This window comes from Mizuhopecten yessoensis, unplaced genomic scaffold (genome assembly GCF_002113885.1).
Source record: "Mizuhopecten yessoensis strain PY_sf001 unplaced genomic scaffold, ASM211388v2 scaffold7307, whole genome shotgun sequence".
Taxonomy (NCBI): domain Eukaryota; kingdom Metazoa; phylum Mollusca; class Bivalvia; order Pectinida; family Pectinidae; genus Mizuhopecten; species Mizuhopecten yessoensis.
The window spans coordinates 54,193-80,099 of record NW_018406982.1 but is presented as its reverse complement, the minus strand read 5'-3'; the positions used below and the strand labels follow the sequence as shown (position 1 = coordinate 80,099).

At 36.8% G+C, this 25,907-nt stretch overlaps 1 protein-coding gene across 1 annotated transcript in view; it reads right to left on the bottom strand.

Moving 5' to 3' along the window:
• The window catches only part of LOC110453443 (peroxidase-like), a 23,948-nt gene extending 3,830 nt beyond the window's left edge, over nucleotides 1–20,118 (bottom strand). Inside the window, exons 1-14 of the mRNA XM_021502387.1 lie at nucleotides 20,091–20,118; nucleotides 15,789–16,178; nucleotides 15,129–15,258; nucleotides 14,468–14,685; nucleotides 14,101–14,280; nucleotides 13,374–13,425; nucleotides 13,131–13,234; nucleotides 8,038–8,145; nucleotides 7,255–7,344; nucleotides 5,996–6,488; nucleotides 5,441–5,668; nucleotides 1,303–1,472; nucleotides 1,099–1,201; nucleotides 421–494 (exon numbers count right to left, since the gene is read on the bottom strand). Of these exons, the coding sequence (XP_021358062.1) occupies nucleotides 425–494; nucleotides 1,099–1,201; nucleotides 1,303–1,472; nucleotides 5,441–5,668; nucleotides 5,996–6,488; nucleotides 7,255–7,344; nucleotides 8,038–8,145; nucleotides 13,131–13,234; nucleotides 13,374–13,425; nucleotides 14,101–14,280; nucleotides 14,468–14,685; nucleotides 15,129–15,258; nucleotides 15,789–16,173 (2,331 nt within the window). The 5' untranslated portion in view covers nucleotides 16,174–16,178; nucleotides 20,091–20,118 and the 3' untranslated portion in view covers nucleotides 421–424. The remainder of the gene's footprint in view (nucleotides 1–420; nucleotides 495–1,098; nucleotides 1,202–1,302; nucleotides 1,473–5,440; nucleotides 5,669–5,995; nucleotides 6,489–7,254; nucleotides 7,345–8,037; nucleotides 8,146–13,130; nucleotides 13,235–13,373; nucleotides 13,426–14,100; nucleotides 14,281–14,467; nucleotides 14,686–15,128; nucleotides 15,259–15,788; nucleotides 16,179–20,090) is intronic.
• Nucleotides 20,119–25,907: the final 5,789 nt, after the last annotated feature.

Genomic DNA, 25,907 nt, shown 5'->3' with positions numbered 1-25,907 from the left:
TTATAACATACAACCAGTGACGTCAGTGTAATATTTATAGCATACAACCAGTGACGTCAGTGTAATATTTATAACATAAATCCAGTGACAACAATGACATGCTTGTACTATACATGTACCACCAGTGATGTCAATGTATAGATTATTATAACATACAAAAATGATGACTTGTTCTTTATATAGTAATAAGTGGCGACAATGTATAAATGACATACAACTACATTTTATAAAAAAAATGTTGTTAATCGGCATACATACACATTTATCCCTAATTGGTTGACGAATGCGTTTTCGTAGTAACCATTGATCAAAGGTGGATTAACTTTGATAATTTGATACTTGAGTAATTAGGTTATGCTAATGTATACTTTTAAGTTTTGCAGTGTAATGGATGGAAGTGTTTGATATGTATATGCTTACAATTCTAGTATCCGTCCGTTTTCCAGAATGCTAAGTTAACATCCGGTAACGAGGAACAGCTTACACGAGCATTCCTGAAAATAAACAAATACGGAAATTGTTTGATATTTAATTATTCTGGAAAGTCAGCTCTAATCGTATCCATGTACCAGTGTACTATGTATAGNACATACAACCAGTGACGGCAATGTAATACTTGTATTATACATACAAATAGTGACGACAATGTTATACTTGTATTATACATACAACCAGTGACGGCAATGTAATACTTGTACTATACCTGTATCATCAGTGACGTCAATGTGATACTTGTAGAATACCTTTATCATCAGTGACANAAATGGTGTACATCTATGTACCAGTGTACTATGTATATATAAAATGCTGTACATCGNTGTACTATACCTGTATCATCAGTGACGTCAATGTGATACTTGTACTTTACATGTACNTAAAATGGTGTACATCTATGTACCAGTATACCATGTATATATAAAAGGTGTACATCTATGTACCAGTGTACCATGTATATATAAAATGATGTACATCTATGTACCAGTATACTATGTATATATAAAATGGTGTAAGAAAACCGTGGACGATAGCCATCGATGGCAATTGGTTCATTTGTTGGGAAAATTAATTGAATGTTTTGTGATTCAGTGTAGCACTTACTTTGAACAGACAGTCCTGAATGCCAAAGGCTGCATCTTGCTGACTTCTATGTTGTTACATATCATTTTGGAGAGACTAGCCTTCCTGATCTCGGCAAGCTGGACTGCAAACACATGGAAGAAACATAACGCACATTTTACATACATATAGAGATCGAGATATTGAAACAAATACACAATACGACGTTAATACTTCAGCTGTTACCTGAATTCAGTCCAAGTGAGCCTATGTTGTTTTCGTACCAATATCGGTCTCCTACTTTCAGTTGCTGGTACTGATATGCGATGATACAGGCAAAGGTGGGACCGATAATTCCTTCCCGAATCGAGTTCTCTGACATGGCGCCAGCATACAAGTCTATGTCATCGGTGTGGCTGTAGGGGTACATCAACGACACATGTGTATAGATAGGGTACAAACATTGACACGTGTATATCAATAAGGTACAGACAGTGACACGTATGTATCAATAGGGTACACACAGTGACACGTGTGTATCAATAGGGTACAAACAGTGACACGTGTGTATCAATAGGATACAAACATTGACACGTGTATATCAATAAGGTACAGACAGTGACACGTATGTATCAATAGGGTACAAACAGTGACACGTGTGTATCAATAGGGTACAAACAGTGACACGTGTGTATCAATAGGATACAAACATTGACACGTGTATATCAATAAGGTACAGACAGTGACACGTATGTATCAATAGGGTACAAACAGTGACACGTGTGTATCAATAGGGTACAAACAGTGACACGTGTGTATCAATAGGATACAAACATTGACACGTGTATATCAATAAGGTACAGACAGTGACACGTATGTATCAATAGGGTACAGACAGTGACACGTATGTATCAATAGGGTACAAACAGTGACACGTGTGTATATCAATAGGGTACAGACAGTGACACGTATGTATCAATAGGGTACAAACAGTGACACGTGTGTATCAATAGGGTACAAACAGTGACACGTGTGTATCAATAGGGTACAAACACGGACACGTGTGCATCAATAGGGTACAAACAGTGACCCGTGTGTATCAATAAAGTACAGACAGTGAGACATGTGTATCAATAGGGTACAAACAGTGACACGTGTGTATCAATAATGTACAGACAGTGACAAATGTCCATCAATAGGGTACAAACAGTGACACGTGTGTATCAATAATGTACAGACAGTGACAAATGTCCATCAATAGGGTACAAACAGTGACACGTGTGTATATCAATAAGGTACAGACAGTGACACGTGTGTATCGATAGGGTACAGACAGTGACAAATGTGTATCAATAGGGTACAGACAGAGACACGTGTGTATATCAATAAGGTACAGACAGTCACACGTGTCTATCGTTAGGGTACAGACAGTGACACGTGTATATCAATAAGGTACAAACAGTGGCACATGTGTATCAATAAGGAACAGACAGTGACAAATATATATCAATAGGGTACACACAGTGACATGTGTGTACATTTTATATCAAAAGGGCACAGACGGTGACATGTGTGCACAATGTATATCAATAGGGTTTAGACAGTGACACGTGTGTATCGATAGGGCACAGACAGTGACACATGTGTATAGATAGGGTACAGACAGTGACAAATGTGTATCGATAGGGTATAGACAGTGACATGTTTGTATATCAATAAGGTACAGACAGTCAAACTTGTGTATCGATAGGGTACAGACAGAGACACGTGTGTATATCAATAAGGTACAGACAATGACACGTGTGTCTCGATAGGGTACAGACAGTCACACGTGTGTATCAATAGGGTACAGACAGAGACACGTGTGTATATCAATAAGGTACAGACAATGACACGTGTGTATCGATAGGGTACAGACAGTGACAAATGTGTATCAATAGGGTACAGACAGTTACATGTGTGTATATCAATAAGGTACAGACAGTCAAACTTGTGTATCGATAGGGTACAGACAGTGACAAATGTCTATCAATAGGATACAGACAGAGACAAGTGTGTATATCAATAAGGTACAAACAGTGGCACATGTTTATCAATAAGGAACAGACAGTGACAAATGTATATCAATAGGGTACACACAGTGACATGTGTGTATCAATAGAGTACAGACAGTGACAAATGTGCATCAATAGGGTACAGACAGTGACAGGTGTGTATATCAATAAGGTACAGACAGTGACACGTGTGTATCAATAAGGTACAGACAGTGACACGTGTGTATATCAATAAGGTACAGAGAGTCACACGTGTGTATCGATAGGGTACAGAGAGTGACAAATGTCTATCAATAGGGTACAGACAGTGACACGTGTGTATCGATAGGGTACAGACAGTGACAAATGTGTATCAATAGGGTACAGACAGTGACATGTGTGTATATCAATAAGGTACAGACAGTCAAACGTGTGTATCGATAGGGTACAGACAGTGACAAATGTCTATCAATAGGGTACAGACAGTTACATGTGTATAGATAGGGTAGAAACAGTGACACATGTGAATCAATAAGGTACAGACAGTGACACATTTATATATCAATAGGGTACAAACAGTGACACATGTGTATCAATAGGGTACAAACAACGACATATGTGTATAGATATAGATATAGGGCACACACATTGACACGTTTATATCAGTAGGGTACAAACAGTGACACGTGTGTATCAATAAAGTACAGACAGTGACACGTGTGTATCGATAGGGTACAGACAGTGACAAATGTGTATCAATAGGATACAGACAGTGACACGTGTGTATATCAATAACGTACAGACAGTCACACGTGTGTATCGATAGGGTACAGAAGTGACACGTGTGTATATCAATAAGGTACAGACAGTCACACGTGTGTATCGATAGGGTACAGACAGTGACAAATGTCTATCAATAGGGTACAGACAGAGACACGTGTGTATATCAATAAGGTACAAACAGTGGCACATGTGTAACAATAAGGAACAGACAGTGACACATTTATATATCAATAGGGTACAAACACTGACACGTGTGTATTAATAGGGTACAAACAACGACACATGTGTATAGATATAGAGCACAAACATTGACACGTTTATATCAATAAGGTACAGACAGTGACAAATGTGTATCGATAGGGTACAGACAGTGACATATGTGTATCGATAGGGTACAGACAGTGACAAATGTGTATCAATAGGGTACAAACAGTGACACGTGTATATCAATAAGGTACAGACAGTGACAAATGTATATCAATAGAGTACACACAGTGACATGTGTGTACATTGTATATCGATAGGGCACAGACGGTGACACGTGTGTACATCGTATATTAATAGGATACACACGGTGACACGCATGTACAATGTATATCAATAGGGGCCAGATGGAGTCACATGTGTATAAATAGGGAACAAGCAGTGACACGTGTATATCACTAGGGTACAAACAATGACATGTGTGTATAGAAAAGGTATAAACATTGACACCTGTGAGTTAATAGGGTACAGACGGTGACACGTGTGTATCATTAGGGTACGTACGGCGACACGTGTTTATCAATAACGTACAAACACTGACACGTGTGCATCAATAGGGTACAGACAGTGACACGTGTGTATATCAATAAGGTACAGACAGTGACAAATGTATATCAATAGAGTACACACAGTGACATGTGTGTACATTGTATATCAATAGGGCACAGACGGTGACACGTGTGTACATCGTATATTAATAGGATACACACGGTGACACGCATGTACAATGTATATCAATAGGGGACAGATGGTGTCACATGTGTATAAATAGGGTACAAGCAGTGACACGGGTATATCACTAGGGTACAAACAATGACATGTGTGTATAGAAAAGGTATAAACATTGACACCTGTGAATTAATAGGGTACAGACGGTGACACGTGTGTATCAATAGGGTACATACGGCGACACGGGTTTATCAATAACGTACAAACACTGACACGTGTGCATCAATAGGGTACAGACAGTGACACGTGTGCATCAATAGGGTACAAACATTGACACGTGTGTATCAATAGGGTATTAACAGTGACACGTGTATATCAATAGAGTATTAACATTGACACGTGTGTATCAATAGGGTACACACATTGACACTATGAATTGATAGAGTACAGGCAGTGACACGTGTGTATCAATAGGGTACGAACTCAGACACGTGTCTTTATCTCATCGAGTCTATATTAATGTCTGGGAACAAACACATATGTATAGCAAAACAGTGTATACAAGGTTAATATCACCATATAATAGTAACGCATCATATCGACTACTTATAACAGGAGGTTGATAAACACTGTACCTATAGACGCTTTTTAGCGCCGCGGCAGCGTCTCTGGAGTGATGTAATAAACCCCCGGAGACGCCAGCCTGGAAAGTGTTGGCCTTTGACAAGCCGCACCACTGTCGCCAAACGTTGTAAGACGGCAGACCATGGTCCCTTCCTCTGTTGATATTGATGGCAGAAAGGTCCATAGTGCGGCCAAGCTTGTCAGGGAAAAGCTTATTTCGAACACCTGCCTCAATAAACCTACAAGCAAATAAATAGATAATCTTTACATTTTCTGGTAAGACAGTTTTAATGGAAAAAGTGAAATGTTCGCACTTGAATTTGTTCTTTAATGTTTTTGACTGAAACATAGTAATCTGCAAAAGCATGTCTAACATATAAAATGGAAGTCATCTGTTTATAAGATATTTGAGGGTAATTAACGTGTCGACGAAGGCGTGCATGTCCTTGTCTACCTGTCGACTATGAAGTAAGTGTAAGAACGTATTCTGCATTTGCATTTGGTTCATCTAACCACTTTTAGTTATATGATTGGATAATTCAATGGATACATAATGGTGTACCCACCTGTCGACTTTTGAGGACTTGGCGTTGCTGAGCCAGAGGAGCACGCCCTCATAGCCCTTGCCCTTGTTCTCTTCACACAGATGTGGTCTATGGAAGGTTGATTCAATGGCAACTGTTTTAGTGGGAACATGAGATGGACTGTACTGCGACTGTATGTTGGTTATCTGAGAATGGCCGAAACGGAAAGCGGCGGCGCCGAACACATTGGCAACAGTTGCATCTGCGGTGTCTTTGTATAAGTAACTATAACCGGAAGTGCGTAATTCCAATTTAAATGCCTTTAGGTACGCCTTGTTTAAGATGACTGGTAGGTACTCGTTATATACGATATGTTGCATCATGGCGATGATGATCTTCCTACCCTCATAGAAGAGCCTGTCGTCGTCCCAGGTCGGGTTGTGTTTGGCGAGAATCTTAACCACGCGGTTGTGTTCCCTCACCCACAGCAGATGAACGGCGGACAAATTTGGAATTACATTCACCCGCTTGTCACCTGTAATGGATCATAAATGTTTTACTACAGCTAGACCAGGCTAGAGTAAACACATACATGTCATCACAACACAAAATACCCGGACAATATCTTAAATGTTTCCTTTTTGAGTCATAGGACATGTTGAGGAAGTGTTGGAACGAAAATGTTTAAAACATTTAAAACATTTATTTCTCAGAATTCAGAAACAAATCTAAGGCGAGTTAAGTTGGCCTCATCATGGAACAATTCAAGTTCGTGTTTATTTTATATAATTATAATAATAATAATTCGAGGTTCTTATATACCGCTTTATCACAACCTAGTTCGTAGGTCGTCTCAAAGCGGTTCACACATTATTATCCGTGGTAATAGGGCCTTTGTAACCAGCCAATATCTCAACTCCATGGTGAGCATACATATATACCGATCATACGGACACTGTTTTTAAATATAAATATTCACATTTAGGCGAATACACACACAGTTATTTCGTACTGATGTATCTCAGAGAGAATAACACTTTCTGTGTATTTGAATTGTCTTGTAGGCTAACGTTTTGGATATTCAACGACGAGTTCTAAGAAACCTACCTCATTTTCCGACTCTAGCCGAGTCACTCAAGGAAAACTCTGGACACTAAATTATATCTTTATTGCAACGCTTTCTAGTTTTACCAACACAACCAAAACCTCGTCCAAACATATCACAAGTACGTTATCAGTTATACAATAATATAGGGTCTGTAAGATGAGTGGACTACAAAATAAGTTACTGCTGATCTTACCTGCGTTCTGACAGTAGTCTTCCTTCACGTCTTTGAAGCATGGCCCTTTACCGACCGGCAGTCGATTGTAAATGTCCACCTTCAACAAACCTGTAAGTAATTTTGGGTAATATTACTTGCTTGAATGTGTCGGGTTGAAGCGAAAACATACATAGCTTATGGAGAGTTGTGGTCTGGGAATTTGGGTGGAAAAGTACGTTGCAATTCTTTAAATATTCAGCAATGAGATTTAGAAATATGTATTAAATTTAACTGTCTCCATATTGCTGACACGATACCCAGATATATATCTGACGACCTGGTGACGCTAGCATTTTTTTAATTTGCTATAGAACATTTGATAGAAGTGGATTTTCTTTATCGACGCAAATAATATGGATTTGTTATCACAAATGATGTTTAAACGACAGTATTTGTAAGTAGAATAAACAACACTACTGTTATTGTTACTATAATAATTTGGAATAAAACAATAAATGTTAAAGTTGAATAAAACACTCGTGCTTCATATATTTTATAACGTTACGTTATATAAAAATCGATGATGATTGAAGTCTAATTGTCGCTTTCCTACAATGGCAGATTTAGGTTATTAAAAAAACAACGTACGTAAATTCGTAGCTTTTCGGACTATCAATAACTAATAATATAAATAATTCAAAAACGGGTTTCCAGCGTTTGGATAGTGTGTCGTCGGGTATGCTGGCCCGATCGTTTTAAGTTTAAGCTGATCATATCCGAAGTTCTAATATTCTTCAGGTCATCAACAGAACCAAACGTTACCTTGTTTGTTCACGTTGTCTCGGAGCTCCGTCATTTTCATTTTGGTTGACCCATATACATTGGATGCATCCACGTATGACGTCACTTCATTCAGCTGGCCCCGGTACCCTAGGAATGGATTCAAACGGAATAACATCTCTCATTAATGTAATTACCACTTTACTTCTGATCGTTATGAATGACATACGATTCAGCTACCCTAAAAAATTGTCTGTTATACTCACCATACAACTTAGCTACCCTAATAAACTGTCTGTTATACTCACCATACAACTGAGCTATCCTAATAAACTGTCTGTTATACTCACCATACAACTGAACTACCCTAATAAACTGTCTGTTATACTCACCATACAACTTAGCTATCCTAATAAACTGTCTGTTATACTCACCATACAACTGAGCTACCCTAATAAACTGTCTGGTTTACTCACCATACAACTGAGCTACCCTAATAATCTGTCTGCTATACTCACCATACAACTGAGCTACCCTAATAAACTGTCTGTTATACTCACCATACAACTGAACTACCGTAATAAACTGTCTGTTATACTCACCATTCAACTGAGCTACCCTAATAAACTGTCTGTTAAACTCACCATACAACTGAGCTACCCTAATACACTGTCTGTTATACACACCATATAACTGAGCTACCCTAATACACTCTATGTTATACTCACCATACAACTGAGCTACCCTAATAAACTGTCTGTTATACTCACCATACAACTGAGCTACCCTAATACACTGTCTGTTTTACTCACCATACAACTGAGTTACCCTAATAAACTGTCTGTTAAACTCACCATACAACTGAGCTACCCTAATAAACTATCTGTTATACTCACCATACAACTGAGCTACCCTTATAAACTGTCCGTTATACTCAACATACAACTGAGCTACCCTAATAAACTGTCTGTTAAACTCACCATCCAACTGAGCTACCCTAATACACTGTCTGTTATACACACCATATAACTGAGCTACCCTAATACACTCTATGTTATACTCACAATACAACTGAGCTACCCTAATAAACTGTCTGTTAAACTCACCATACAGTCTGTTATACACACCATATAACTGAGCTACCCTAATACACTCTATGTTATACTCACAATACAACTGAGCTACCCTAATAAACTGTCTGTTAAACTCACCATCCAACTGAGCTACCCTAATACACTGTCTGTTATACTCACCATACAACTGAGCTAACCTAATAAACTGTCTGTTAAACTCACCATACAACTGAGCTACCCTCAGACACTGTCTGTTACACTCACCATAAAACTGAGCGACCCTAATAAACTGTCTGTTATACTCACCATACTACTGAGCTACCCTAATACACTGTCTGTTTTACTAACCATACAACTGAGTTACCCTAATAAACTGTCTGTTAAACTCACCATACAACTGAGCTACCCTCATACACTGTCTGTGTCACTCACCAAAAAACTGAGCTACCCTAATAAACTGTCTGTTATACTCCCCATACAACTGAGCTACCCTAATACACTGTCTGTTTTACTAACCATACAACTGAGTTACCCTAATAAACTGTCTGTTATACTCACCATAAAACTGAGCTACCCTAATAAACTGTCTGTTATACTCCCCATACAACTGAGCTACCCTAATAAACTGTCTGTTAAACTCACCATCCAACTGAGCTACCCTAATACACTGTCTGTTATACACACCATATAACTGAGCTACCCTAATACACTCTATGTTATACTCACAATACAACTGAGCTACCCTAATAAACTGTCTGTTATACTCGCCATACAACTGAGCTACCCTAATACACTGTCTGTTTTACTCACTATACAACTGAGTTACCCTAATAAACTGTCTGTTATACTCACCATACTACTGAGCTACCCTAATACACTGTCTGTTTTACTAACCATACAACTGAGTTACCCTAATAAACTGTCTGTTAAACACACCATACAACTGAGCTACCCTAATAAACTGTCGGTTATACTCACCATACAACTGAGCTACCCTAATAGACTGTCTGTTATACTCACCATACAACTGAGCTAACCTAATAAACTGTCTGTTAAACTCACCATACAACTGAGCTACCCTAATAAACTGGCTGTTATACTCACCATACAACTGAGCTACCCTAACAAACTGTCTGTTATACTCACCATACAACTGAGCTGCCCTAATACACTGTCTGTTATGCTCACCATACAACTGAGCTACCCTAATGAACTTTCTGTTATACTCACCATACAACTGATCTATCCTAATAAACTCTCTGTTATACTCACTGTTATACTCACCATACAACTGAGCTACCCTAATCCACTGTCTGTTTTACTCACCATACAACTGAGTTACCCTAATAAACTGTCTGTTATACTCACCATACAACTGATCTACCCTAATACACTGTCTGTTATACTCACCATACAACTGAGCTAACCTAATAAACTGTCTGTTAAACTCACCATACAACTGAGCTACCCTCATACACTGTCTGTGTCACTCACCAAAAAACTGAGCTACCCTAATAAACTGTCTGTTATACTCCCCATACAACTGAGCTACCCTAATACACTGTCTGTTTTACTCACTATACAACTGAGTTACCCTAATAAACTGTCTGTTAAACACACCATACAACTGAGCTACCCTAATAAACTGTCTGCTATACTCACCATACAACTGAGCTACCCTAATACACTGTCTGTTATGCTCACCATACAACTGAGCTACCCTAATGAACTTTCTGTTATACTCACCATACAACTGATCTATCCTAATAAACTCTCTGTTATACTCACCATACAACTGAGCTACCCTTATAAACTGTCCATTATACTCAACATACAACTGAGCTACCCTAATAAACTGTCTGTTATACTCACCATACAACTGAGCTACCCTAATAAACTGTCTGTTATACTCACCATACAACTGAGCTACCCTAATAAACTGTCTGTTATACTCACCATACAACTGAGCTACCCTAATAAACTGTCTGTTATACTCACCATACAACTGAGCTACCCTAATAAACTGTCTGTTATACTCACCATACAACTGAGCTACCCTAATAAACTGTCTGTTATACTCACCATACAACTGAGCTACCCTAATAAACTGTCTGTTATACTCACCATACAACTGAGCTACCCTAATAAACTGTCTGTTATACTCACCATACAACTGAGCTACCCTAATAAACTGTCTGTTATACTCACCATACAACTGAGCTACCCTAATAAACTGTCTGTTATACTCACCATACAACTGAGCTACCCTAATAAACTGTCTGTTATACTCACCATACAACTGAGCTACCCTAATAAACTGTCTGTTATACTCACCATACAACTGAGCTACCCTAATAAACTGTCTGTTATACTCACCATACAACTGAGCTACCCTAATAAACTGTCTGTTATACTCACCATACAACTGAGCTACCCTAATAAACTGTCTGTTATACTCACCATACAACTGAGCTACCCTAATAAACTGTCTGTTATACTCACCATACAACTGAGCTACCCTAATAAACTGTCTGTTATACTCACCATACAACTGAGCTACCCTAATAAACTGTCTGTTATACTCACCATACAACTGAGCTACCCTAATAAACTGTCTGTTATACTCACCATACAACTGAGCTACCCTAATAAACTGTCTGTTATACTCACCATACAACTGAGCTACCCTAATAAACTGTCTGTTATACTCACCATACAACTGAGCTACCCTAATAAACTGTCTGTTATACTCACCATACAACTGAGCTACCCTAATAAACTGTCTGTTATACTCACCATACAACTGAGCTACCCTAATAAACTGTCTGTTATACTCACCATACAACTGAGCTACCCTAATAAACTGTCTGTTATACTCACCATACAACTGAGCTACCCTAATAAACTGTCTGTTATACTCACCATACAACTGAGCTACCCTAATAAACTGTCTGTTATACTCACCATACAACTGAGCTACCCTAATAAACTGTCTGTTATACTCACCATACAACTGAGCTACCCTAATAAACTGTCTGTTATACTCACCATACAACTGAGCTACCCTAATAAACTGTCTGTTATACTCACCATACAACTGAGCTACCCTAATAAACTGTCTGTTATACTCACCATACAACTGAGCTACCCTAATAAACTGTCTGTTATACTCACCATACAACTGAGCTACCCTAATAAACTGTCTGTTATACTCACCATACAACTGAGCTACCCTAATAAACTGTCTGTTATACTCACCATACAACTGAGCTACCCTAATAAACTGTCTGTTATACTCACCATACAACTGAGCTACCCTAATAAACTGTCTGTTAAACTCACCATACAACTGAGCTACCCTAATAAACTGTCTGTTATACTCACCATACAACTGAGCTACCCTTATAAACTGTCTGTTACACTCGCCATACAACTGAGTTACCCTAATACACTGTCTGTTATACTCACCATACAACCGAGCTTCACATATTAACTTCCTGTTACATTATATATATATTACATACGAATAAACTACCCTACTCTCATAAACTGACTGGTATATATTACATACGAATCAACTACCCTACTCTCATAAACTGACTGCTATATATTACATACAAATCAACTACCCTTCTCTCATAAACTGACTGCTATATATTACATACGAATCAACTACCCTACTCTCATAAACTAACTGCTATATATTACATACGATTGAGCAACCCTATTTATTACATACGATTGAGCAACCCTATATATTACATACGATTGAGCAACCCTATTTATTACATACTATCGAGATTACCTTATCAACGCGTCTACATCATTATGCGAGGTTGCACTCGCTGACTTAATTGTAAATTCTCTCTTATTTTAAAACAATAGATTGGCCACGCTTTCCCTATGAGTTGAAGACAGAACAAATGACAAAGTATCTCTGTATCAGCTGTTTGTTTCTTGGACGATTAGACATGCATAGAAAAAGACTAGATTTATGATATTCGCTGTCGCTTTTAAGCTTAATAAGCTTTATTTGAAAGTGTGTAAATGGTTATACCATACCTCTCAAATTGTCATCGACAGCAGCGGAGGATCTGACAAAGTTCATGCAGGACTCTTTGATGTGGGGATCATCCTGAGGCACGAAGATAGGAAAGCACTCGGGTCTGCACAGATAAATACATCTCTACATTTCACTTAATTTACTTGTCATTACAATGTTGCAGGTACCGCGCCATACAAATAAATTAGCAATAGAATATTATTTCGAAGATGTATTTGTAAGAGAGCTGTTATCATCCTCACCTGGATGATGTGGCCGTGGAGAGGCAACAGCTGATTCCTGCTCCACCCTCACCTACAAAACAGTGAAAACATCAGATTTGGTGTGTATAAATTGCCGCTACGTTACTCGGCAGGCGTACCTAACCTTCCAACCGACAAATTATTCTTACAAATCAAACATTCGTCATATTTGAATTTGAATTTGGAATCAATGTTTGTATAAACAATTCCTCCTAAGGTGCCAGTATAATCTGTATATTATAACACACAAAAATGTGCTATCTTAGAAAAGGCTGGTACAAACATTGTCGTCGTGAAAAGAACAATAATGGTATCGTGCATGCGGGGACAACTTTGTGACGGTCTTGACGGTCTTGATTTACAACGAGATGGTTGCCTCCACAAAATTGCGATACTCAACCATATGCATGATGACTGCAACTAATATGACCCAAACGTAGTGGCGTTACTTAAATTTGATGATAGCAGTAGATATGACACACATGTGCATTTGTAGTGGCGATATGTCCCAAACGCATTGGCGATACTCACCTTTGATTAATGCAGTGCATTCATTTCTTCTACATGTAGTGGCGATGCTTACATTTAAGGAATACAGAGAGGATGAAATAATGTAGTTGCGGTACTTACCTTTTCGGAATGTATTGAATATATTTCCCTAATGTAGTGGTGATACTCACCTTAGGGTACTGCAGTGAAGATGAAATAAGGTCATGGCGTTACTCACCTTTGATGACCGGAGTGAAGACAAGGTCATGGTCAAGAAACTGGCCGAATGACATATGCATAGATGTGACATCTGGGGAGAGTCTCGACGCCAAACCTGCATTGAACACGCGGTTACTGATCACACGTGGGCTTGGCAGGTCGTGACTCAAGACAGACTTTGTCCGCGGACTGTCAATACCTGTCGACAAATGTTACTTAGATTTAGTCGCACCAAGACTTGGTAATCACATGCTTGATGAAAGATCACGCAAAGGCACTCTTGTGTATTTGGATTCTAGTTTTAAATAAAGAAACATAAGAAATCTTAAATTTAGAAAAATTATGAAACATTGATCAAAACAATAAATTTGGTATACGTAACGTACCGTTTTGATAAGCAGGCCGACGGTAGCGCCTCTGCACCCTAAAGGCCATGCCCCATTTTGGTTTTTTTAAGTTATTACATGATCCGTCAATGGTTCGAAATCTCGAGTTGGCATCACATACCAGAGGAGGCTGCGTAGCGCAGTACTTAGCTAACAGTGCTTTCAACGCAGCCTGCCAGCTACTGTTGTACAATAACTGATCAACGTTTGTGTGGGTGCTGAAAACATAAACAATATAATATATATAATACGATAATATGGATGACAGATAGCACCCAAAAGATCTATGGGCATTGTAGGATGGCGTGGATGGCCCTACAGACGTATTGGGTTGTTAGAGTGTGTGACTGGTACACAGTGTACACACAACCTAAGCTTGTGTTTAGACGTAAACAACAATGAATGTGCGGAATACTTTGGATATCGGAGCGATAAAACAGCGTTCATGGTGTAGAAGTTATTTCCTGTCGGTGAGTAAAACAATGTAACGCATGAATTTGTACATGTGTAGATCTGATTGTGTGAGCTGCGTTCAAAACAATGAGAAAAATTAAAACTGGAAGTTCAAACTACTGTGATGTTACCTAAAATGAAAGTTACTTATAGTAAAACTTCCTCACTGATTATGCTTTGTGGGGTTGGTGTGGGAAACCATACGTACATCCTCTGGATCTCCTGGACCAACAACAGTTCGAGGTAAGCACATTTGTTGATAGCCCCCGAAACAGGTGAGGGCGCTGCGAACATGTCCAATTGATGTGAGTACACCTGCGAGTCATCCGAGTCTACACCTGTAACAGACGGGTCTAACAATACAGTCGTGAGCTCAGCTCTGAACACAAACTCATATTACATGAATTGAATGATGTTGTGCAATGTCTGTTGACGAAGTGGGTAAAGATATACATATTGAATGTAACACACCGCTTCCTGACATTGCCAAACGGTTTTGGTAGTAAATGCATAATACAAGATCAAGTGACCAATTGCTTTGCTTTAAAAAACTGAGATCTAAACAGTAAGATATACTTTATTAAGTAGAACAATAAAGTGTTCTTAACATATATCGAATCATTAAATGGAATGTGTTCAATTACATGAAATATTGGTACAACGAGTAGTCAGCTATAATCTTTGATGCTAACATGCCTGACCTTGAACGTATGTTTGAGAATCAAAAGGAAACGTTAGTGAACGACCAAGAGATTTGATGGTTTTATACATGCTTGAAGAATGGCAGTATCTATAATATATAGCGTCTATTCCACACGCCTTGTTTTTTGCGTTGACTACTAACAGAGAGGATGTTTTTATGACGTACCTGAAATGACAAAGTCATGATTTTGTTTTATATCCTGGTTGAGGGCTAAAGTTCCAGCTTTAATTGCCGTCAAAAGTGTTTGTGTTATTGTCCCGCCCTGCACTTCAATTGTCATAGTGCTCGTGCTACTGCTTGTCATTGTACTGCTCGAGACCAACTCTTGACGCTTTTTCCGGGATAACTCCGTGTCGTCCTCACGCTTGTCCCGAGAAAACTCTGTTTCGTCCTCACGCTTATCCCGAGATAACTCCGTGTCGTCCGCACGCTTGTCCCGAGATAACTCTATGTCGTTCTCGCGTTTAACTCTTGATCGTTGTGTGTCCATTGTCACTACACACGTGACAATCAGCATCAGCATAGCGCCCCATTTTAATACGTGCGCCATTACACCTGTAAAATGACGCTTTATTTTAAAATAGATATACATCTTTTTTAACATATATGACTGTATACAAACAGTTTGTTTAAAAACCATATACTGAAAGAAATTACGGCGAAAAATGAAACACAATGTTCTTTGATGATTTTAATGTAAATACACTGCTGATGTTATGCAACAGAGCATTTTTGTACATATTCCATTAAAATCAATATCACATCTTGTCGAAGATGTTTAACGGAACAGAAATTAAGAAAAGTAACCAAAGTAAACAAAAATGTGGACAGCAATCCCTCGACGTCAGGTCACTCCATCGCCAAAAGGCAATATCCTGCCAACTTTCAAACCACAGACACTGATCTGAATCAACCACCTTGACAACCGGAGTCTAGGAATGTCAATTCATGTCGTCCCTACAGACACCATCAGGCCGACCCAAAGTCTAGGAATGTCAATTCATGTCGTCCCCACAGACACCATCAGGCCGACCCAAAGTCTAGGAATGTCAATTCATGTCGTCCCCACAGACACCATCAGGCCGACCCAAAGTCTAGGAATGTCAATTCATGTCGTCCCCACAGACACCATCTGCTGAGAATATCAGCATATAGACAGCAGACATGTAACGATGAGGACTATGTTGTCAGTTCACTTAACAAACTACAATCAATTTGAAATAAAACAGCAAAAGTGTTAAATGTCATTTGCTACATTCATACATCCCAAATACTCTTTGTTCTTGTAGCTTCACACGTGGTGTATTGGACTTCGTTGGACACTTTCCAATTTGCTCTTTGAAACTAATCTAATGATGCTGAGGATCTAAACACCAGGTGAATTTCTGAACAAGGTTTAATTAGCAAAAGGTATGGCTCCGACGCTCATCAAACTCATCAACTCATCTCATTTAGTCTGCTATGAATAAGCAGTTCTATCACATTGTTAAACTTATCAAAAAACTTTTTACACATGAAAACATTGCTCTCCCTTATTTATACTATAATTCGCATATACATATTTTCGAAGGAATTTGGGTAGGAATTTCGATTGTTTGGGTGATTTGCTTTTTAACATCCCGTGCAGTGACAGTCAGAGTAATTGGAGTAAGTGGTTACGGTACTGGCAAAATGTGGTATATTTACTTAAAAACCGTAAGCGACATACATTCGGGAATGATTTGGGTTTTGTTGATTGATCTTCCAAACTATCAAAACGACATCTATTTTCTTCGAAAGGAGAGGCTGGTTGTTTGTCTTTATTTTCGTGTTAACGGGGTTATTGACCTCTTGACCTTACAGGACCTCATCGTATAGAAATTGTTCTTCGTGAATGCGTTATCGTTATCATAGCGAAGGTTCGATACTCCAGGGGGTTACGCTTACTTTCGCTCTCAGCACCACTGGAATATTTCATGACAAAATCGAAGGCTCAGTGTGCACTACCTTGTAGATGAGACAAAAACTTTAATGTACATCACAAGAATCGCTCGGCCGTGTAGCGGTAACAGTGACGGGCTTTAAAGTCGTGTGTCGCTCCTCTGTAATCTCCAAAGGTACCCATGGAGTATCGAGTATGTCAATAGCGGAAATAGTTAAACTTGATGAAGATGCCAAAATGGATTAATTTTATTCGATGTTCTCTCTTTGATTAAATATTAATTTTATCTGATAAATGCAGGTTTCCTTTAACAACGATTAAAATGTTTGTTGTACAATGTAGGGGATATCAGCTCACCTGAATAGAGAAATTATCATGGAAAGTTGATTCCTAAATTCGCGGCTCCAGCTGTTGCTACAATAGTCTGCTGTATAAGAATATATTCTGTAATATATGTTCATGTACTGTAATTGATACAGAGATCCCGAACGCTGTTTTTGGTCAATGAGTTTCCTTTGACTTGTAATATCGACATGTAGTCCAATGTAACACACAGTTCGAAATCAGACAGAATAAAGATCGAGGGCCATCTGTATCACGTTCCGGTTTCTTTTGACGCATAGCGCCAGATAAATATAGCTCATAGGTCAGTCATAATTTCATACTTTGAACGAGGGCTTTGGAAGTTTAAAGTTTTCATGTTTTTATAAAAACAAAAATTCGATTCACATCCGAAGCAGGCACATATACGTTGTGCCTGATGACCCTATCACCACGTCCATTGGCAGCTGTCACACCCTTTTAATACATTTATTAGTTTGTCCCTTGTCTTTTTACTACACTGTGAAGGTAATACTTATCTACGACATGAAATATCCTTCTTTGTGTCGACTTTATCCACGAACAATGTTGACTTATTCTAAAATAAGATGACTATCATTAAAAAAACATAGGAAGGCGAAATGAAACATCGTTTATGAATTATGAAGAAACAAAGACTCGATAACTTGTTGTGTGCTATTGTCTTCAGAAATGTATCATGTGTATTACATTGTACTTTATACTTATGTATATGTTTATTCTTTCAGGAAAGCTGCTCTTATACATTTGATTATAAATCCAAAGTCGTCATTACACTTCCAACGTGTGACAAACCTTAACTATATAAAGAAATGAAAAGGACAATCTCATTTAACCAGGTGAAACAGTTTACACCGTATCAAATCATCTCTAATATTTCATATTACCTTTGTCAACTTTCTTGTTTGAAGAAGATATTTCATTTCCAATATTTTATAAGAAATAGTAAAACATAATAAGTCGCAATATTGTCGCAATATTGTTATAATCTTATGAAGTAGATACCTGATTGGTATGTTTCATTGCTGGTAATAGATACATATACGGTATTTTTCTTCAATCTTTATTTTTTTTTCTTCATCGATATTTATATCGAACATTTATTTATCAATATATTAGATTATATGTTAAAATATAACTGACAATCAATTTATCAGTTTCTCCTCTATCATTTTGCAATTTTATCAAATCCAGGCATAAGTCGAAAATTGAAATTAAGTTTTAGTTGTAATAAATTCAAAGCCAATGCTTGTAATTCTTAATTAACCGCAATGACACAGATTGATCTGTGTCTCCAATTGTATCATGATATGGAATAAAAGTCTGTTGACAACTAAAACGGATCTTCTTCATGCTAGTTGTAAAACATTATATTAAACCAGTTATTCATTGTAAAGCGTCGAATACAATACATTTTACTTAAAGACTCGTTAAGATCGCCGTGCCCATTATCGTTTGCTCATGATAACAACCTTATTAGTTTCCTTTATGAAAGTTGCCGGACCAACATTCCATCATTAATACAGAAACAACCCGACGGTTTGGCGATTGAGTGTCCGTTTACCATATGATCACTTGACACACAAAGTAAGAAAGCACCTATTATTAAGTTCAGTTACTCGATGTAGAAACCAAACCAAAACACGTAAACATTCGTTGTGTCATACAGATACTTCATCCAATCAGGAGGCGTCAGTGGTATGAAAGGTTAATACATGAAAATGCTTGCCGAAAGTGTTCCGAAATAAATGTAAAACTGCATCAAAAGAAGACAGGTGTCTGTACAAACCTTTATAATGTTTAACATAGTACTGACAGGATCAATTCAGCAACAGGGTAACGGCCAACCTAATGGAGCAATATTTCTCACAAAACAATTAACCAAAACCCGATAAACATTATACCATTTATTTTAGTATAAATATGTTTGTTTATTCATCTGAGTTGATAGATTGATTGCCACCAAATGGTGTATAGTATGTGTATAACGCCTTCTAGTGTTCACTGTCCATAGTGCCAAAAGAAACTGTTTCTATAAATGGATTTTATGAACTAACTTCAATTGAAATTATAGCTTAGATATTGACAGATTTTTATGTTTAACAATTAAATATCATATTTGATGACTTAATACCATTGAAGCAACAGAAGCTTACCTTATACGACCCGCTATGACAACCTCTCACCTGCCTTTCTGCGAGATACTGATGCTGCAGATTGAGGGAGCACAATGAAAAAGGGGATTATCCAGTCTCCTATATATGGACACAGGTGTTAATTCTACAGGTACGTGTTTTACACTTATCCTACTGATCTGTACCTACTGATGTGTAAGAAGAGTCCGTACGTTTACACAGTGACAGGTGTATAACGTAATTAGGTGGAAGTTTTAACGTCACTCGAAAATTGCCAGATCGGAGGTGTGGCGTTCATTTAACAACACGTTCTAACTGCAAACTAATTTTAACTTAATTTGTAAAGGCTTACGTGTCTCCTCATACAAAACTTTAACTGAATTAAGATATTTTTAAAATTCTGTCGATGTTATATTGTAGAAGTATTTTTAATCAAAGTCGAACAGCTAGTGTCGTGTATTTTCCTTCTAATTGTTGAAACTTCAGGTATCTAAATTCCAGTATACCTATTGTAATGAAGCATTGACTTTGAATTATGAACGTTTCATTTTCATAAATTCCATGTCTCTTTCAGATTAAAAAAATACATATATTTTAAAAATCTTATGAGTAAAATGTCTGTGCTATGTTCTTTTGCTTAAGCCTCCATATTCTGTATTTCTATCACATATTTCTTTTTTTACGTTGAACATTTTGCTATTCCAAAGGAAAGAGTAAATCAGTTTGTTCGTTGTATTCGTACAATTTGTATAGTTTTGAAGAATAATAAGCTGTGGAAAACAGTATAAACAATTTTCATTCAAATCTCCAACATTTACAATTAAACCATTTTGTTATTTTAAAGTTATATCTTTAGTATTGATACCATGATGATGCAACATTCTAATGGTTTTATTCTACTTGTTCATGCTTTATAATTAAGATAGGAGTTCCGTCTCAACATCCCAATCAACATATGAACATTTCGCGCTCTTCCTCGCTTAATGAATACATCTTTTGTTTTTACTTGTGGTATACCATACAATAACCGCTAGAAAAGGGAATAAATGAAGCACGTATTTAAAACTTGTCTGTGTATATGCAGAAAGCCAAACAAAATAACATTTAACCGAATAAATGTCCACATCATCCATTCAGGTCTCTACAGTAGTAGTAAAGGTCAAACGTAACATATCCGAGGTAGATTACAGCGAAGAAAGAAAAGTACCTTTATAACCAAAAACACATTATAATGTAACAGATTCACACCTTTCTGCTACAAAAAAAAAATCATTATGCTTCAACTGGATTCATGAAAACTCTGGCAGCTACAAGGCTACTGTCATCCATAGAGATTGGTAGATCACGTATAATCATCTCAAGAAATTCCAGGAAATGAAGCACCAATTTCAATTTTTTCGATGATAAACTCAAAGAAACTATTTCACTGTAGTACTAAAATTATCAAAGCTAGGAGTTGTCCATTTCAAAGTTTCAAAACCATACCTTCTGTATTTTCCCAGCTCCAATCACCATACATTCTCCTCTTGTTTATGCTTTATCATTAAAGTTAGGAGTTGTCTGGTTCCACGCTCTAAGCAACATCTTTTTTGTCTTTTCATGAATGATATTTCAAATATTCTTAAGATTTTTCGGATCTGATTTCACGTTTTCTGTAATACAAATATGTTATTAAAAATCTAAATTTACTGGGTCCGCGTATATCCCGCTGATTTTGTCAGCATGACAATATTGTGATCTTCAACATCATTACTGACTATTTTTAAATCCAAAATGGGTAAAATGAGCATCATTTTAGATGATTTGTTGTTTTATTTTTATATTAACTTAAATTATTTTAGAAGTATGAACAAGTTTTTCCAACTTAAAGTAAACTTGAACTGAAAATACAATTGTTAGGATTGTCTCACAGTGGGACGGAGAAGAAGTTTGTTAATATTAAATTTCGGGTTATTGTCACCTTTTGTGAAATCAAAAATGAAAAAGACATCAGTTGACCTAATTATAGGGGGATTTTCCCAATAGATGGGTCTTATTTACCAGTAAACTACTAAATATACGCTGAAAAATATGTCTGGGCTGTCATTATCATAATTAGAGACAAATTATTTGTGTTTTATAAAGTTACTGGTCGATATATATCCCTCATTCACTGGAGATCAACTAGATTTTCTTACAAAAATGTTTGGTCGTGTTTATGACTACGGTCAATGTCAATGCTGAGGCGTTGAGTCATAGCTAGCAACCGACAATGGTATAGAGTTTGTTTTCACTCGTGTTTCCGCTAATGATATAATAGAAACTTAAAGTCATGGTAATCGTCAATGGTATATAGTGAACTTCAAATCATAGTAACCGTCAATGGTATATAGTGAACTTCAAATGATAGTAACCGACAATGGTATTGTGAACTTTAAGTCATGGTCACCGTCAATGGTATAGTGAACTCTAAGTCATGGTAACCGTCAATGGTAAAGTGAACTTTAAGTCATGGTAACCGTCAATGGTATAGTTTACTTTAAGTCATGGTCACCGTCAATGGTAAAGTGAACTTTAAGTCATGATAACCGTCAATGGTATAGTGAACTTTAAGTCATGGTAACCGTCAATGGAATAGTGAACTTTAAGTCATGGTCACCGTCAATGGTATGGTGAACTTTAAGTCATGGTAACCGTCAATGGTGTAGTGAACTTTAAGTCATGGTAACCGACAATGGTATTGTGAACTTTAAGTCATGGTCACCGTCAATGGTATAGTGAACGTTAAGTCATGGTAACCGTCAATGGTATAGTGAACTTTAGGTCATAGTAGGTGTAAATGGTATAGTGAACTTTAAGTCATGTTAACCGGCAATGGTATAGTATTGTTTTATCCGTGTGTATTGTAAAAGATATAATGGAACTTCAAGTCATGTTTACCGTCAATGAAAATTTTGTAAATATATGTCGACAAACCACCACGATGTCGATAACAACAAGGACATTCCATTCATAACTTAACAGGAAGTATACTATTGCTGTTGTTTTATTTTATATTTATTTTTCTCAAACGGGAAATCGAGCAAATCTCAAAAACAAGTTCAAATACTTTGAAACCACTCCTTAACTCAGAACGTCTGTTATATTGTTTTTGTTTGACCATTGGGAGCAGTATAAGCACGGGTTTACATACAGATGTTACGTGTTTGTTTGTGAGAATGTTGTATATACTGCGCTAATACGATTATACCCGTCGTGCTGCCTTTGCCAACACAATATGTACATGTAAATAAGTATGTGACACGGCCCCACGTACATGTACATATTGCAACGAATTCATTAAACTTCAAAGGGTTAACTCTAGTTAAGAATTCAAGACACGTCATCGTCTGGGAACGTAAACAATTTTCAAACAGGTTCTCTTAATTTTCTCGCATCTCCTATGTTCCTATAATTTTTGGAGGATTTCCTTTCAAATATTTCTTTTGTTAATATTCGGCCCTGGTTTCATCACATTCGAGTTCCCAGTGGATGACACTTTGGATGGCTGCCGGTGGACAGTTTTGACCTAGATTGTACTCGGCACCCAGTAGCATTGGTTTTACGGACTACACTAAACTGATACTGGCTCATGAGGAGCCAAGATTTATAGTCATGTTTTAGGAAGAATAAGTACATGTACACAAGAGTTAAATATTTCAAAATGAAACAGGAAACTGTAAACCCTGCCGTATACTTACTACTGACAGGACTTTCAGTAGTTCAATCACTGAAAAAAATAGAATATGCGACCAGAAGCGTTCAAACCCTGAATGGTAAGGCCACCAATGTCAATGTCATTAAATTATTTCTTTTGTTAGAAATATGTTGGTGAAACAAAAGAACAATTACGACTGCAAGGAATTTGCGAAATCCGGGATATGGTCATACAAATGTAGTATCTTTGTTCACAACTCAGAGGAGACGTTATAGTAGCTATGGATATGGACATTATACCAGTCTTATTGAACACAAAACTCCAGACAATGACCAAAACGGAAGTATTGACTTCCACTCACTATTATAATAATCAAGTAGATAGTATCTCCCTGATCTTTAAACAGTACAATCCTAGGAATCTTAATGTAATACTTTGTCAAATCAGGCACAAAGCAAGTGCCTTAAACTATGATAAATTTACTGACCACCTTATTCAAGATGGCAGTTGTTCTTGTGGAGCACCGCGTGAAGATGCTGATCATTATTTTCTTTTTCTGTCCAAATTATTCTGATTTCAGACGGGATTTTTATTAAATATATAATATAGTAGGATTTATTAGTCTGAAATTACTTACATCAGGAGATAATGAGCTATCACCTGAAACTAATAATTATGTATTATCTAAAGTTGAGAAATGTATTGATTTAACTAATAGATTCATCTAACTCGAATATGATTAGTATATTTTTATTAAGTACTTCCCGTTATATCAATCTGCTCCGATTATAGGTGTGTGTGTGTGTGTGTGTGTTTGCGTGTGTGTTTAGAAGTATGTATGTTGCCAACGTGTGTAGTTTAAACATTCATCCATATAATTAATTCAAACATATATACATTTTTTCCATACAAATGTCCATCTATTTTAACAAGTTATTAATTATCGGTAATTTTGTAAATATATCTTATTATTCTGTGTAAATATATATATGTTGTACCGGTGCAGGAGAAGACTAATATAGACACTGCCTGTTGTCTAATCCTTTTGTAAATACAATAAAATTTGTTGAAACCAAACCTGTTTGTCTTCCGTGTACTTGTATACCTGTGACCATACAAAAGTAAAAATACCTAATCCTAGTTTGATTAAATTTTACAAGGATTGGGGAAAAAAATAGAATGCGTTATTGTAAAAAATAAATGTTGGTGCGACTGTAACCCTTGTAAAAAATCCTTAATTTAAAAATGGTTTACAACAAGGAGTTAAACACACCCCTTACTGTAGAGAATTTTACATTAAAAGTTCCTTTGGCAACCTTTAATCCCTTATTTTCAAAAATATTGTTTCCACATTGAGGGTTAATTTGATAAAAATGTTTGTTGCAGTAAACTGACGAAACCGCATGAAAACTTTTTTTTTTTTTATTAAGGGTAGTTACACCCTTTCCCGTCTTTTATCGTTTGTCGCATACGTAATGCCAACGTATCTCAACTCCCACCGTTATTGAGAAAAAATAAAAAACAAATACATTAAGGACGTACTCTTTTGAGGTTTCAATCAAGTTCAAGTCTCGGTTTGACAAAAAAACACCTTGTGTTTCACTGGTAAATATACTAACGGAATAAAGAAACTGTGCATGCCTAAAATGTGTTATAAAAATAAATCTGTATGTATATTGTAAATCTATATTGTGATAAAAAACATTCTGGCAAATTGTGGAACTGATTATATTTCAAAATGTCAAAATAAAACTAAAAATCTATTTTGGATTGATGTATTTAGGGCATGGAGAAAAATTATTGAAAAATATAAGTCCCCTAGCAGTAATTTCAAAATGCCCATCTGGTGTAACAAAAATATTTCAATAGAAAATAGAAGTATATTTTACAGGGAATGGTACAATAAAGGAATAATTGTAATTGATGATCTAATCAGAGACAGAAATACCAATGCTTTTTACACATTTCAAGAATTCAAACAGATTTATGATATTAATACAAACTTTTTGCGATACCAGGGTCTAATTACTGCCATTAGAGAGTATATTATACAACAAGATATGTCAAATGTAGAGGTTAACTATCCATTTTTACCAATTAATATAGAAATGTTTTTGAAAAACAAAAAGGGGATAAGAGATTTTTATAGCTTATTTTGTAAAAATGATACTATTTCAACAGGTAAAAAAAAA